This window comes from Salvelinus sp. IW2-2015, linkage group LG28 (assembly GCF_002910315.2).
Source record: "Salvelinus sp. IW2-2015 linkage group LG28, ASM291031v2, whole genome shotgun sequence".
Taxonomy (NCBI): Eukaryota; Metazoa; Chordata; class Actinopteri; order Salmoniformes; family Salmonidae; genus Salvelinus; species Salvelinus sp. IW2-2015.
Window position 1 is genome coordinate 32,117,511 of NC_036868.1, and position 12,988 is coordinate 32,130,498.

At 43.3% G+C, this 12,988-nt stretch overlaps 2 protein-coding genes across 2 annotated transcripts; both read left to right on the forward strand.

Annotated features, from left to right (window-relative positions):
- Positions 1 to 874: 874 nt before the first annotated feature.
- Positions 875 to 4,860, forward strand: LOC111954535 (photoreceptor cilium actin regulator-like). The gene is made up of 2 exons (XM_023974336.2): positions 875 to 3,675; positions 4,658 to 4,860. Exons 1-2 carry the CDS (start codon positions 1,178 to 1,180, stop codon positions 4,740 to 4,742), a joined length of 2,583 nt encoding a protein of 860 aa, XP_023830104.1. The 5' UTR covers positions 875 to 1,177; the 3' UTR covers positions 4,743 to 4,860.
- Positions 4,861 to 10,381: 5,521 nt separating this feature from the next.
- LOC111954624 (lactoylglutathione lyase-like) lies at positions 10,382 to 12,988 on the forward strand. The gene is made up of 6 exons (XM_023974491.2): positions 10,382 to 10,547; positions 10,942 to 11,024; positions 11,368 to 11,508; positions 12,017 to 12,084; positions 12,209 to 12,298; positions 12,485 to 12,988. The coding sequence occupies exons 1-6, from the start codon at positions 10,479 to 10,481 to the stop codon at positions 12,625 to 12,627; spliced, it is 594 nt and encodes a 197-aa protein (XP_023830259.1). The 5' UTR covers positions 10,382 to 10,478; the 3' UTR covers positions 12,628 to 12,988.

A 12,988-nucleotide genomic window follows, 5' to 3' on the forward strand; every position in this document is an offset into this window, starting at 1 on the left:
ATGAGTAGATTAGGCACTGAGGAAATACAGTATGTCTAATTTAGCAGAAAGATCCCTGTTGTGGTTCATTCATTTCCGTCTGTGTAGAATTTCATAATCTCAATCATGTGTCTCTTCTGGGAAACTTGACAGGCACGCACCAGAAGAGGAATTCAAGGTTATAAAATATACCTCACTGGGAAATGTTCGGCTTTGGAGCGGGGGGGGGGTTCAATTCTCGCAAAGCACACTCCCACACTTTGCTCAGAAAGAAGATTAACAGAGGTGTTAGTGAAACTATAAACATAACATCTCAATGTACCCTGTATTTTATGACTTCTGGTGTCTGCTGATCAATTACAACTATATTTAAACGTGTATGTATTGCAATTCAGTATGGACCCTTGGTTTGATCAATTGGTTTGATTTATTATCAAAATGAACTTAGAACTTTTAGATGACTTTATATCAGTTTTTCAATTCAGTAAATAATATGTGCCTGTACATTAAGAAACATAAGACAAGGGAAACTTTACAGGACACAAGGAGGAGAGTGTGGTATGTGTCTGTGAACAAGAACAGTTGGGAAACAAAACAAAGTAACTCAACTAGGGAACATGGGCAGCTTCCTGTCTCTTATCTTAACTCCACTGTTGCCTGTAAACATTCATTAGACATGTGGTGGAAGAGGCTAAAAAAGACACCTGACAAACTTGGCCCGATGACCTTGATGGGCTTAGTATTATGTGCATTTGTGTGCGTGCGTGCGTGCATCATTCACTTAATGTGACCATCTGTGTGCATGAGTCCTCCAATCCTACTTGATCCTTTTAGCTCCTCAGTCTCTCTAGCTCTGTTTCGTTGGGGAGGACTGCATAGCTTCCAGAAGCCTCAACCGGACTGCACATCCACAAAACCCAGAAGAAAGTTAAAATGACAGATATTCGGTATGATCCATCTACTGAAGAACCCAGTAAAGAAGATTGATTGAGAAGCTGAATTGTTATTAAGTTTTTGTAAGATATGCACCCTGCTGAACACACAAGTTTTCAAAGGCAATCARACATACGCACCAATGGATGAGCAAGACAATCCACACGTACGAGGCTAAAGATTTGGTTCTGTATCTCTTTATTGAAATTACATCGTAAACGGAGAACTTAAATACAAATTATTTTTTCGACATCGGGACGTAAAAATGGGCTGTTCCCCATCCAAGGGTCASCATTTCCCAGGGGTCGCAGATGGGATCCACAAGGCTCCGCTGCCAGGACCACCAACGTTGGGTGACATCAAGCCTGTTGAGGGAGAAAACCAAGRTATTGACGATATGGATATTGACAAAGAATTAGAGGAATTCTCATTATCAGCGGTGAATCCTATGGCCCCTCTGGGCAAAGTGGCTGACATGGCCCCCAACACAGCCGTTGTGTCAAACCCAGGGGCTGTCTCTGAAATYGTGGTCAAAATGACGTCTCAGGTGAGAGACATACAGAGTGAGAAATTACTGGAAAAGCAGGYGAAAAAGGTAGAGAAGCGAAGGAAAAATAAGGGCGTCAAACAGGGTCGCCGAAAAGAAAAGGAGATAAATACCTCCATCATGCAGGGAAAGGTGGACCTCCCCATGCACATGGTGAGAGCTCACCAGGCCGCCTACAAATACCTGAACCCCAACATCTCCAAGTGTGAGACCCTGCTGGAGATGCTGGACCAGGTCGCCCAGACCCACCTCTCCCTGCAGCCCATGATAACAGTCATTGTAATGCGCTTCGAGGAGGTCAACCAGGCCCTAGAGGAGATGGCTGATGATGGCGAGCTGATGCTGAAGGAACATGGCAACCACATGGCCTGGCCCTCCAAGACAAGGGCCCCAGCTCCCATCCCTGCCAAGCCCAGTGCTGACCCATCAGAACCCCCGCCAGACCTGCTGCAGCAGCTGCTCCAGCATTCCACTGAAAAGTTTAAGCTGGTGGGGAGCTCGGTCCAAGCCCTGGGAGACACCGCACTGGAAGATGCGGCAGACTACTTTGCCTCTCTATCTAAACTACTGGGCAAGAGGCTGCAGGCCAAGCGAGCGGTAGAGGAGCGTCTGCGCCAGGTGCTGGCACGCGTGGAGGCAGCCGCCAAGTGCAACCTTGATGACTTGTCTCTTCACAGCGAGGACAGCGGCATTGGGGGAGAGAACGAGTCGCTGACGGGATCAGAGCGTCACCGTCGCCAACGGGGGAGTTCTGGGTCCAGTAGCAGTGCTCGCCCCACACCCCTAAGCCATTCACCTGTCAAGGTATGCCTTAATAAAGGTGAGGAGGAGGAAGAAAATGAGGAAGTGGATGATGATGATGAAGAGGAGGATGAAGAGGAAGAGAGGTCAGGGAGAATGCGGTCCAACTCTTCCTCGTCAGACCCCATTGAGACCCCCAAGCGCAGTGAGAGGCAGCCACCCAAACAACCCCAGACCGCTGCCCCCTTGGGCAAGCCAGTGAGACCGCCACACTCACAGTCCATAGAAACTTTCGATATTCAGGAGCTGCAACAGAAAGATCTGGACCAGCGGATGGGAGACGACACTCTGAGGAGACACTCTTCAGGAAGGAAGAAGGTTTCTAGATATGAACTCAAAGGGTCCATGAAGGCAAACCAAACACCAACTTCTCTACCAGCGATAGCACCACAACCCCCTGGCCGCAACTCCGTCAAAAGACTCATAAACACATTCAGTGGTGGGACGGATGTTAGACAAGTCCAAAGTCTCACTAGTGCACACCTTAGGGGGTCTAGGAGGAGTGGAACTCSAGGTCCTCCCTGGCCAGTGGAAGGCAGGGAGGACCTAGACGTGGACTACCTGCCCCCACCTCCCCCTGAGGTCCTGATGGACAACTCCTATGAGAGCAACGAGGAGAACCCGGGTKATCAGGAAGGGGAAGAGGAGGACATCACCAGTAGTGGCCACCCTGTGCCAYGCCAAACAAGCACCACCTGTCAGCGCCTGAGGGCCTCGTTGCAGACCATGACGGTTCTGCCCAACCGTGGCAGTGTCGGACCAATCAGGCAGGATACCGTGGTGAGGGGAGATCATCAGGCCACATCGCTATACAGTCAGGCCTGCAAGATCATCCACCTGCGCAATGCAGCTGAATCTCCACCTACGAGACCTGATCAGGGGGTCCGAGGACCCCTTAGTGCTGGGGTGAGCCTCAGGCAAGGAAGCAGCAACCACTATGAGGGGGAGTATTACCCCACCAGCATGCCACCAACCATCCCAACAGTCTCCAGAGTTCGCCTACCACCCTCTTGTCCCTCTACGCACCAAGAACTACCAATCCCCCCTGCTTTTGCACAGCCTAATCCACCTTCACGTCCATCCTCACCCCGGGTCCTGAGATTGAGCACAGAGAAGAGTGGTGAAGAAGACATGTCGCCCTCAGTGTCCTTCAATGATGCCCGATCGGTGTTCTGTCAAAATAGCCAATGGAACTCCCAGATCTGGACCCCCTCCTGTAGCTCTACGCTACCCAGGCCCTATGGTGAGCCCTCTCGGGGCAGGCTGTCAACACGAGGGTCCCAGACTGTCAGTAGGCGCAGCCAGTCTGACCAGAGACCCAGCCTGATGACACAACGAGACGAGTCCCTTGTCCCAGGCACATCACAGGCCAGGACTGGAGGAAGTGAGTCAAATATCACCAATAACAGTGAGAGGTGAGTGTCTCCCTTTACTCCCTGGGTCTAGCTAAAAGTTCAGTGCACCTTACGTGATGATCAAACCGGCTCCGGGAGGCGTCCGCGTGCACCATTGTGCGCATGTTGAGGTTGTCATTTTAAAACACTAATTGATCATTTGAAAACTGATTTGCAATTATGTTAGCACAGCTGAAAACTGTTGTTCTGATTAAAAAAGCAATAAAACTGGCCTTCTTTAGACTAGTTGATATCTGGAGTATCAGCATTTGTGGGTTCGATTACAGGCTCAAAATGACCAGAAACAAAGAMATTTCTTCTGAAACTCGCCAGTCTATTCTTGTTCTGAGAATTGAAGGCTATTCCATGTGAGAAATTGCCAAGAAACTGAAGATCTAACCAGAATAGAAAGAGGAGTGGGAGGCCCCGGTGCACAACTGAGCAAGAGGACGAGTACATTAGAGTGTCTAGTTTGAGAAACAGACGCCTCACATGTCCTTAACTGGCAGCTTCATTAAATAGTACCCGCAAAACACCAGTCTCAACGTCAACAGTGAAGAGGCGACTCCGGGATGCTGGCCTTCTAGGCAGAGTTGCAAAGAAAAAGCCATATCTCAGACTGGCCAATAAAAATAAAAAATTAAGATGGGCAAAAGAACACCGACATTGAACAGAGGAACTCTGCCTAGAAGGTCAGCATCCCGGAGTTGCCTCTTCACTGTTGACGTGGAGACTGGTGTTTTGCGGGTACTATTTAATTAATCTGCCAGTTGAGGACTTGTGAGGCATCTGTTTTTTAACCCAATACCCTGTTAGCAGCGTTTCCATCACCATCACCCACTCACCCTACCTACTTGCTCCAGATTTAACTTGAAAACCACCTTTTGGCATWATCCTGAGCAGATTAGAACTCCTTCCCCACTGCATCTCTCAGCTACCTGGCCCGCTACCCCTCATAATCCACCCATGCACTGAAGCCCATTATTTTCCTGTTGTTTTATAGGATGGTCAAGGGTCTTGTGACGGAAGGGGAGAACCAATCAGATCCAAGTGATGTTGCTCCTACTGACTTGAATCCTGAGCAGTAGTTCATGGCAGCCTGCCAGGGCAGAATCTACCGAGCGAATTAGAGGGTGAGGATTGAGCATAGAAAGGGATTATGGATTAGGACTCTGAAAGCTAGAGTCTTTCCATTTTTCTGTCTCTTCTAATGAGAGGAGAATAGGTTTATTCTAAGAAAGTGTGTTAGGTTGCAACGGAGAAAAATATTAAATACATGTGTTGGTTCTAAAACTTCCTCTGATATCTTAAGTTTTACAGTAAATACTGAAAACGTTATTCCAACAACAATAAAATGTACTAAATTAAAAAAKGATATTCTAATTAGGATTTGTTGATTTGTTGAAGATTAATAATGATATAATATATGATAATAGTAATATTTGCAATCTGTCAATACATTTGTGAAAATAAAAATGTATGATTGACTATGACTAATTATATATTGGTAAAATTATTTGTTTCCTGTTCATGTCATACTGTTTTTGAATTTGCATTTTGTGTTTGAACTGTTGCCATTTTTGTTATACAGTAACTACAGTGTTGGCTTATAAATGTTGTTTTATTATTGTTATTATTATTCATCGTCACCTTTTTTGTATTTTGTTTAATTCTACTTCTTTCTAACTTTGTTCCTAAGAAATGTTGTAAAAAAAATAGTCTGTGCTTCATGAGAAGAGCAGTGTGACTTAAACACCACATTATCTCACCCAGCCATAAATAGCTTCCAGATTCCTCTCACATACAGTTCTCTGTGAGCATGAGTCCCAGTGGCATTATGTACCCATCATTTTAGAGGGGGCACAAAGTATGTGAGGMTTGAGGGGGGTAGTCAAACACCTGAAACAGCCTTTTCCTGTGATCTAGAGCCATAATCATTATGCTTAATGTTTACCTGTTCAATTGAATTAATGATGCACATGGATTATTTAGGTACTTTTATGCCTTACGAGTTTAGTACTACTGCCACACTGGTATACAGTATCATGATCCAATAGTTAAAACATGCCAGCTAAGATGCTTAGACAACTTGATTAACTTGATTGACAGCCTGAAATGGCTTGGTAGCTAGTTAGGATGTTGGGAGATTGGGAACCTATCCAGCTGGCTAGCTAGCTAGGTGGCTAGTGTTACAGATAAACAACTAAATGTATTMGTTTTATTTATTCAAGAAGGAGTCAATAGGGTACATACAGTAGCTTGATCAAATTAATTTACAAATATACCTCCTGCRAGTCCTGCCCATCACCTGCAGCTAAAATCAAATCAAACCCCCATGTGTGTGTCACTCGACACTCTCTCTCCTCCTCCACTGATGATAATATCTGCACGCACTAGAGTATCTAGCATCCTACCCAGCATGTCTTTGCTCCGTGGTGCACCTTGGAAGGAACCACTTACTAGGGAGAATGGGGGGGGCGGGGGGGGGGGGTATTCTTTGTCTGGTCCAGTCAGTGTGCCCCTCCACAAAATACAGCTACAGATCTCGTTATAAAAAATTGTGACAAAACGTGGCTAAAAAATCAAGGTTAGTTATTAATAAATAAATAAAATGTAAAAGGACAAATCTGAGAGGCATGTGCCCTTGTGCCCCCTATGGGCATGACACCTCTGGCATGACAATCATTATAGGTTATGTTCTGTGTTAATATGTTAGGCTTACACACTTGTTTTTTAATTGACCTGACAATGGAGTATGTTTTCCTCAGGATAGAGTAAACTGCTCATTTTCAAAAACGTTTTGCGTTGATACGAAATTTGAATCATCTCTTTACTATATTGCAGAGATTAAAAAGCCATACAGCATATGTTTTTTCAACAACAGGTTACGGTAAATAATATCAAAGGCTGCACTGAAATCTAACAGTACAGCTCCCACAATCTTCTTATTATCAATTTCTTTCAACYAATCATCAGTAATTTGTGTCAGTGCAGTAGATGTTGAGTGYCCTTCTCTATAAGCATGCTGAAAGTCTGTTGTTAATTTGTTTACAGAAAAATAGCATTGTATTTKKTCAAACACCATTTTCCCCMAACGTTTGCAAAGAGTCGGCAGCAAGCTAATTGTCAGCTGTTATAACCAGTAAAGGGTGCTTTACCATTCTTGGGTAAYGGAATGACTTTGGCTTCCCTCCAGGTCAGATTAAAAATATGACAAATAGGAGTGGCAATATAGTCCGCTACCATCCTCAGTAGCTTTCCATCTGACAGCAAGGTTTATACAAATCTCTGYTGTTGAAAAAGAAATGTTAGTGTAAAAGAAATGTGAGATAATGTCTAGATGCTTTTTATAGTGGAGAGCTGATGATACAGTGGATTGCGCAGTCAGATGGAACAGAGTAAATAGGCATTTTAACGTCATAGATTTAGCCGGTGCTAATTTGTGGAATAGACCTCTCCTGGAATGCGCTTTTAACCAATCAGCATTCAKGATTAGACCCACRCGTTGTATAACAATAATTGTCTGTCTCTCCGACATTTGCAACATTGTTTAAATATTACATTTCAAACTGTCCCATAGTAATAAACGTGTAGTGGTCGCAAGAGAGGCAGGCAGTGTTTCTCAGCCAGTCGAAATCATGAATCAGCTGGCATCCTTTTTATGATATATACAAAGAAATGGAAATTGACAAAAGGTTAAACGAAATAGTCTTTCCAGTTTCAGTTTGAAGTTATTGTGTTAGAGCTCTGTGTTGTTGGCTAATTCCTCTGAAAAGTTTCCTAACAAGAGAGCACATTTTCTATGKCAGGTGAAATAGTGCCTCATCAGCTCATTGTTATGGATGTATCCAAATAAATGTCACTAAAAAAACAGCTTAAACAAATGCAGCTGCTGCTGTTATTCTGTCTGCGCTGTTTGACGTGACTCTAAGTTAGCCGTAGTTGGCTAGCTAGCAAGGCAAGGGATAGGAATGTTGCCAGCCGGTATGGCAATAGAACATTTAGAATGAACGACTGGGTCGCGTCCGTAAACACAGAATAAAAGACTGAACGACTGGGTCGCATCTCTGGCAACCGAACCAATAGAACGAACGACCAGCCGGCTTGGGTAGCAATCTAGATTTGTTTCGGGACTATGTCTTGTGGAAGGATGAAATAGTATGAATAAATTCATCTAAATAACGTTTTTAATTATAATATGTCAATCATTATTTGATTATGTTGGTAATGTCACGATCGTTGTTGTAAGAATCGGACCAAAATGCAGCATGGTTTGGGTTCATCATCTTTATTACGTAAACCGGCAAAAAACTATAACAAAACGAACGTGAAGCTATGCAGTGCTCAAGGCAACTATACACAAACAAGATCCCACAACAAACAGGTGGGAWAAGGCTGCCTAAATATGATCCCCAATCAGAGACAAMGATAGACAGCTRCCTCTGATTGGGAACCATACCAAGCCAACCTAGAAGTAAAGAAACTAGAATTCCCACCCTTGTCACACCCCGACCTAACCCAAAATAGAGAATAAAGGATCTCTAAGGTCAGKGCGTGACAGGTAACCTGTTGTATAAAAGTGATAATGCCCGAGAAGCCTGTGTTTGGAGGATATATTGGCCCTCGACAAACAACACCCGTGCCAATAAATCCTCCAAACACCGGCTTCTCGGGCATTATCACTTAAATGKACAACAATCTTTTTCCACCTCAACCACACTAACTTTACAGAATTAAAAATTACAATGATTTTCTTTCATTATTAGCAGCGGCGRTTTTAGCATGTAAATCTCGGTGGGGCAAACTCCCCAAATGTTTTTTWGATGCATGCCAGCAAAGCCACTACACAACACAACACTGAAAAATGCCTTTAATTGCAATAGAACTGTGACAAACGGTGCAAACAAACTGTTAGGACCTACATAAAGCTGTTCCAACAGCAGAACTTTCTTTTCAGCACCATGGAGTGAATCCTTACCACTGCTACACCTGGCTATCAGCGGAGCCTTGTCTGTTTTTTCRCGTTGKTCGTAACTTGTTTTGTGCATAATGTTGCTGCTACCGTCTCTTATGACCGAAAAGAACTTCTGGACATCAGAACTGCGATGGTCACCTCAAACTGGACGAAGAGTTCTTCTTCAATGAGTCGGACGGGAGATATATAATACAGACACCCGACCAAGCCCAGATCCCCGTTATTCGCTGGAGAAGGAAACAGAGATTTTGCGGAAAKAGATCAGGGTGCCTTGTGAGGATCAGGCGACGAGTGGCTAATCTGCCCTTGCCTTCCGTCCTGCTAGCTAACGTTCAATCGCTGGAAAATAAATGGGACGAACTGAAAGCACGTTTATCCTACCAACGKGACATKAAAAACTGTAACATCTTGTTTCACTGAGTCGTGGCTGAACGACAACATTAAGAACACACAGCTGGAGGGTTATACMCTCTATCGGCAGGACAGAACAGCRGCCTCTGGTAAGACACGGGGCGGGGGCCTATGCATTAATGTAAACAACAGCTGGTGCATGATATCTAAGGAAGTCTCGAGGTTTTGCTCGCCTGAGGTAGAGTATCTCATGATAAGCTGTAGACCACACTATCTACCTAGAGARTTTTCATTTGTATTTTTCGTAGCTGTCTACATACCACCACAGAMYGATGCTGGCATTAAAACYGYRCTCAATGAGYTGTAYACSGCCATAAGCAAACAGGAAAACACTCATCCAGAGGCGGCGCTCCTAGTGGCCGGGGAATTTAATGCAGGGAAACTTAAATCARTTTKACCTAATTTCTATCAGCATGTTAAATGTGCAACCAGAGGGGGAAAARTTCTAGACCACCTTTACTCCACACACAGAGACCCGTACAMAGCTCTCCCYCGCCCTCCATTTGGCAAATCTGACCATAATTATATCCTCCTGATTCCAGCTTACAAGCWAAAATKAAAGCAGGAAGCACCACTGACTTGGTCTGTAAAAAAGTGGTCAGATGAAGCAGATGSTAAGACTGGAATTTGTTGACAACAAATTGGCTCCCTATTTAAAAAGAAGATGGAGAACAAGCTATGAAGTTAAAACACGGGAGTTTGGTGCGGGTAAAGCCAACTAGTGCAAAAATTGCTATTTTGTCAAAACGATACGATACAACATCAAAAATAATATTCTAATATTGAACTATCGATTCTTAAGCAACGCTGACCTCTAGCGGTAAAGGAATGTGCTTTTTATCAAAACATATATTTTTAGGACGTTACATTACATCATGCCTACTCAATCATTAATTCCATTCAGTTCAACCATATATACAGTGTAGGCCCTCAGTGTTATTTACATGTCTAACCTATCACTCAATTCCCCATTCTTGAAACGTCAAACARTGGGGATTGTAAGGGCCTGCTTTTTCACATATTTATAGCTCCAACAGTATTATTTACCAGGGAAAGTTGTCATAGATCCTTCTGCACCTACTCCTCTACTCTGCCAGGGCCCTGTGTCACTTAAAACCGAGTAGGCTTTCTGACAGTTGTAGCCTCCATTGCAATGCACACCTCCTCAGCATTGGTTATACACTTATAACTAACATACTCTCCTAGTGGTTTCGGTTACATTTTTTGGTGAACCCCTCCTACCTGCCAACTTTAGGGAGTGTCATACTTCCTTTCTCCCACTCTGAACCATGAAGAATCATTGGGTCACTCCAACTTTAGGGAGTGTCATACTTCGCTGTCAATTGTCTCGACTTGCCACAGTCAGCTTTGGGAGCGCCTATCCCAAGCTACTCGGCCTGTGAATTTGCCTGCTGTCAATTTGGTCTTTCACCGCAAAATGACAGATAAAGGACTTACGGATGAGGCTGTGTCCGCAGCGTGCAAAGAAGGGGACCCTATCACCCAGGTGAGTGTCACGCAGTAGAATGTCTAGCATTTCTTTATCAATTATTCACAGTAGGTCTATTTTACTCGCTTGACACAGTCTGTCTCAGCAAACCTGTTGTTGCGCAAGAGTCTCCGGCCTCAGCTATGTGAGTTGTAGGCTATATAGCCAAGCCCCTATGCTCCTATAGCAAATACCAATGGAAAAAAAAACATTTAGGGAACTAGTCCCAGGCCTTAGAATGTAATTACTTWTACTGAGTAATGTATTGGCTCTAGTTTAAGTTCTTCTTTTTCTTCTAGAGTTGCAAGCTGAGAACATAGCTGAGAAGTAAGGGGGTCAAGACATATTTTGCAAGCAACAACTCGTCCGACACTCCCCCTTCTTCTCTCTGTCTCCCTCTGTCCCTCCCCAGGATTACATGTTGCAGCAAACTATGCTGAGGGTGAAAGACCCGCTCAAGTCTTTAGACTTCTACACCCGCATCATGGGCATGACGTGAGTCCCAGACGTCTCTCTCACACAAAGATGAAGGGGCTTCGGGCTTAGTACCCTACCSCTCTAGATGAGTTCTCATTCTCTTGAACAAGAAATAGTGATTTATAAATGTTTATGACTAAAACGTCTCCCATGTGTTTAATGTGGCCCTATCCATTTTAACTTCAGGTTTTATGTAGAGTGATCGGATTGAACTCCTGGATGCTTCAGAGTTATGAGAAATGAACCACTGCTTTTGCATGTGATGTAGTGACCTTTTCATTGATCCTTGAGGGTTGTATTCTCCATCTTCACCTCCAATTGTCCCACCAGTTGAACCAGTTGTGATTGCTATTTGCTTTAGGTTGCTGCAGAAAATAGACTTCCCATCAATGTGCTTCACACTCTACTTCCTGGGTTATGAGGAAAAGAAGGAAATCCCTGCAGACATAAAGGACAGGACAGCATGGACTTTCTCCCGACGAGCCACCATTGAACTCACACAGTAGGCACCCCACTTAAAACCTCACTGGGCACACATTGGTTCAATCAACGTTGTTTCCATGTCATTTCAATGAAATGATGTTGAACCAACGTGGAATAGAAGGAATAAATTGACGTCTGTGCCCAGTGGGTCAGCACACAAGCACATAGATTTCAGATCTGCTAGTAAGTAGAACTGTTTTACTGTAAAAATTGAATATAATAGAAGATGATCCAGTAACATCAAACCAGGGGTGTCCAACAGGCAGATCGGCAAGCTATCAGTAGCTCGTGGGCTGTCAATGAGTAACTCTTTAAGTATCCCATTCATAGACGTTAAAGAAAAATTTCACCCAAAAACAATCTTTCGGTATTTGTTTCATTAGTTGTCCCTCTGTCTTCCGTCTGTCTTCTGAAAACAATCGCTGTAACATTTTTTTTTACTATGTTCATTAGAAACTATGGTTCCTACCCTGTCACAATACCATGATGTGATGACATATTTTTCTCTTTACTCGCTTCTCTTTAAGCAACTGGGGCTCTGAATCAGATGAAAATCTATCTCATCACAACGGAAATTCTGAACCAAAAGGTTTTGGTGAGAAAACGATATGATCTTTTTAATTCAACATTTTGAATGTGGTACTGATCAGCCATTTTCCTTTTCCACCATGAGGCAATTACACGTTATTTAAATGTTCCCTCTCCACTCTATCATACAGGTCACATCGGAATTGCTGTACCTGATGTTTATGCAGCCTGTAAAGTATTTGAAGAAAAAGGAGTAACATTTGTTAAGAAGCCAGATGATGGTATTTATTTTTTCTCTTCCCTGACATAACCCTCTCACACAATTATTTTGTGTTATGTTCAGGGTCTCTCTGAAAAACGCATTTGTGTGTAGGATACATAAGAATTTACTTTCATCTGCATCAGTCTGCTTCATCTGTATTCTCTCAATTTGTAGATGCAACATTCAAAGTTCTTTCTCCCCACAGGTAAAATGAAGGGACTGGCCTTTATACAGGATCCTGATGGATACTGGATTGAGATTTTGAGTCCAAACAACATGTTCACCATAACGTCATATAAGCGTCAAACTGAGATAGTACAAACTGACTTGGTCAGAAAAGGGATGTGATGAAAAAGTAAGAGAAATTGGAGGAACCAAAGGGTGTAATGTGAGGAAATTAAGAAGTGAAGATTGAGCATTTGCTTACGATTGGGATCACATACAGATACCCGCTGAAGGCCTACTTAAGCGGGGGGTGGAAGTATATTACAAATATACTGACGTATACTTAAATATACTACAAGTTCATATAATATACTGCAAATACGAGATGTACTTTTCTAGTATATCTTAGGTTTACTATACATATTACATCATTACACTTCAATACACTTATTACAAGTGTACTTAAAATGYATTGTTTTTCAGTCTGTAAACTATATGTTACCTATCATTACACTTAACACAGTTATTAAAATTKTATTTTTAA

Excerpts from the sequence above, each read along its gene's own strand:
- LOC111954624 (XM_023974491.2), top strand. The coding sequence starts at position 10,479 with ATGACAGATAAAGGACTTACGGATGAGGCTGTGTCCGCAGCGTGCAAA. Across the intron at positions 12,085-12,208 it reads TTCTGAACCAAAAGGTTTTG|GTCACATCGGAATTGCTGTA; the intron begins GTGAGAAAACGA and ends TCTATCATACAG. Across the intron at positions 12,299-12,484 it reads TGTTAAGAAGCCAGATGATG|GTAAAATGAAGGGACTGGCC; the intron begins GTATTTATTTTT and ends TTCTCCCCACAG.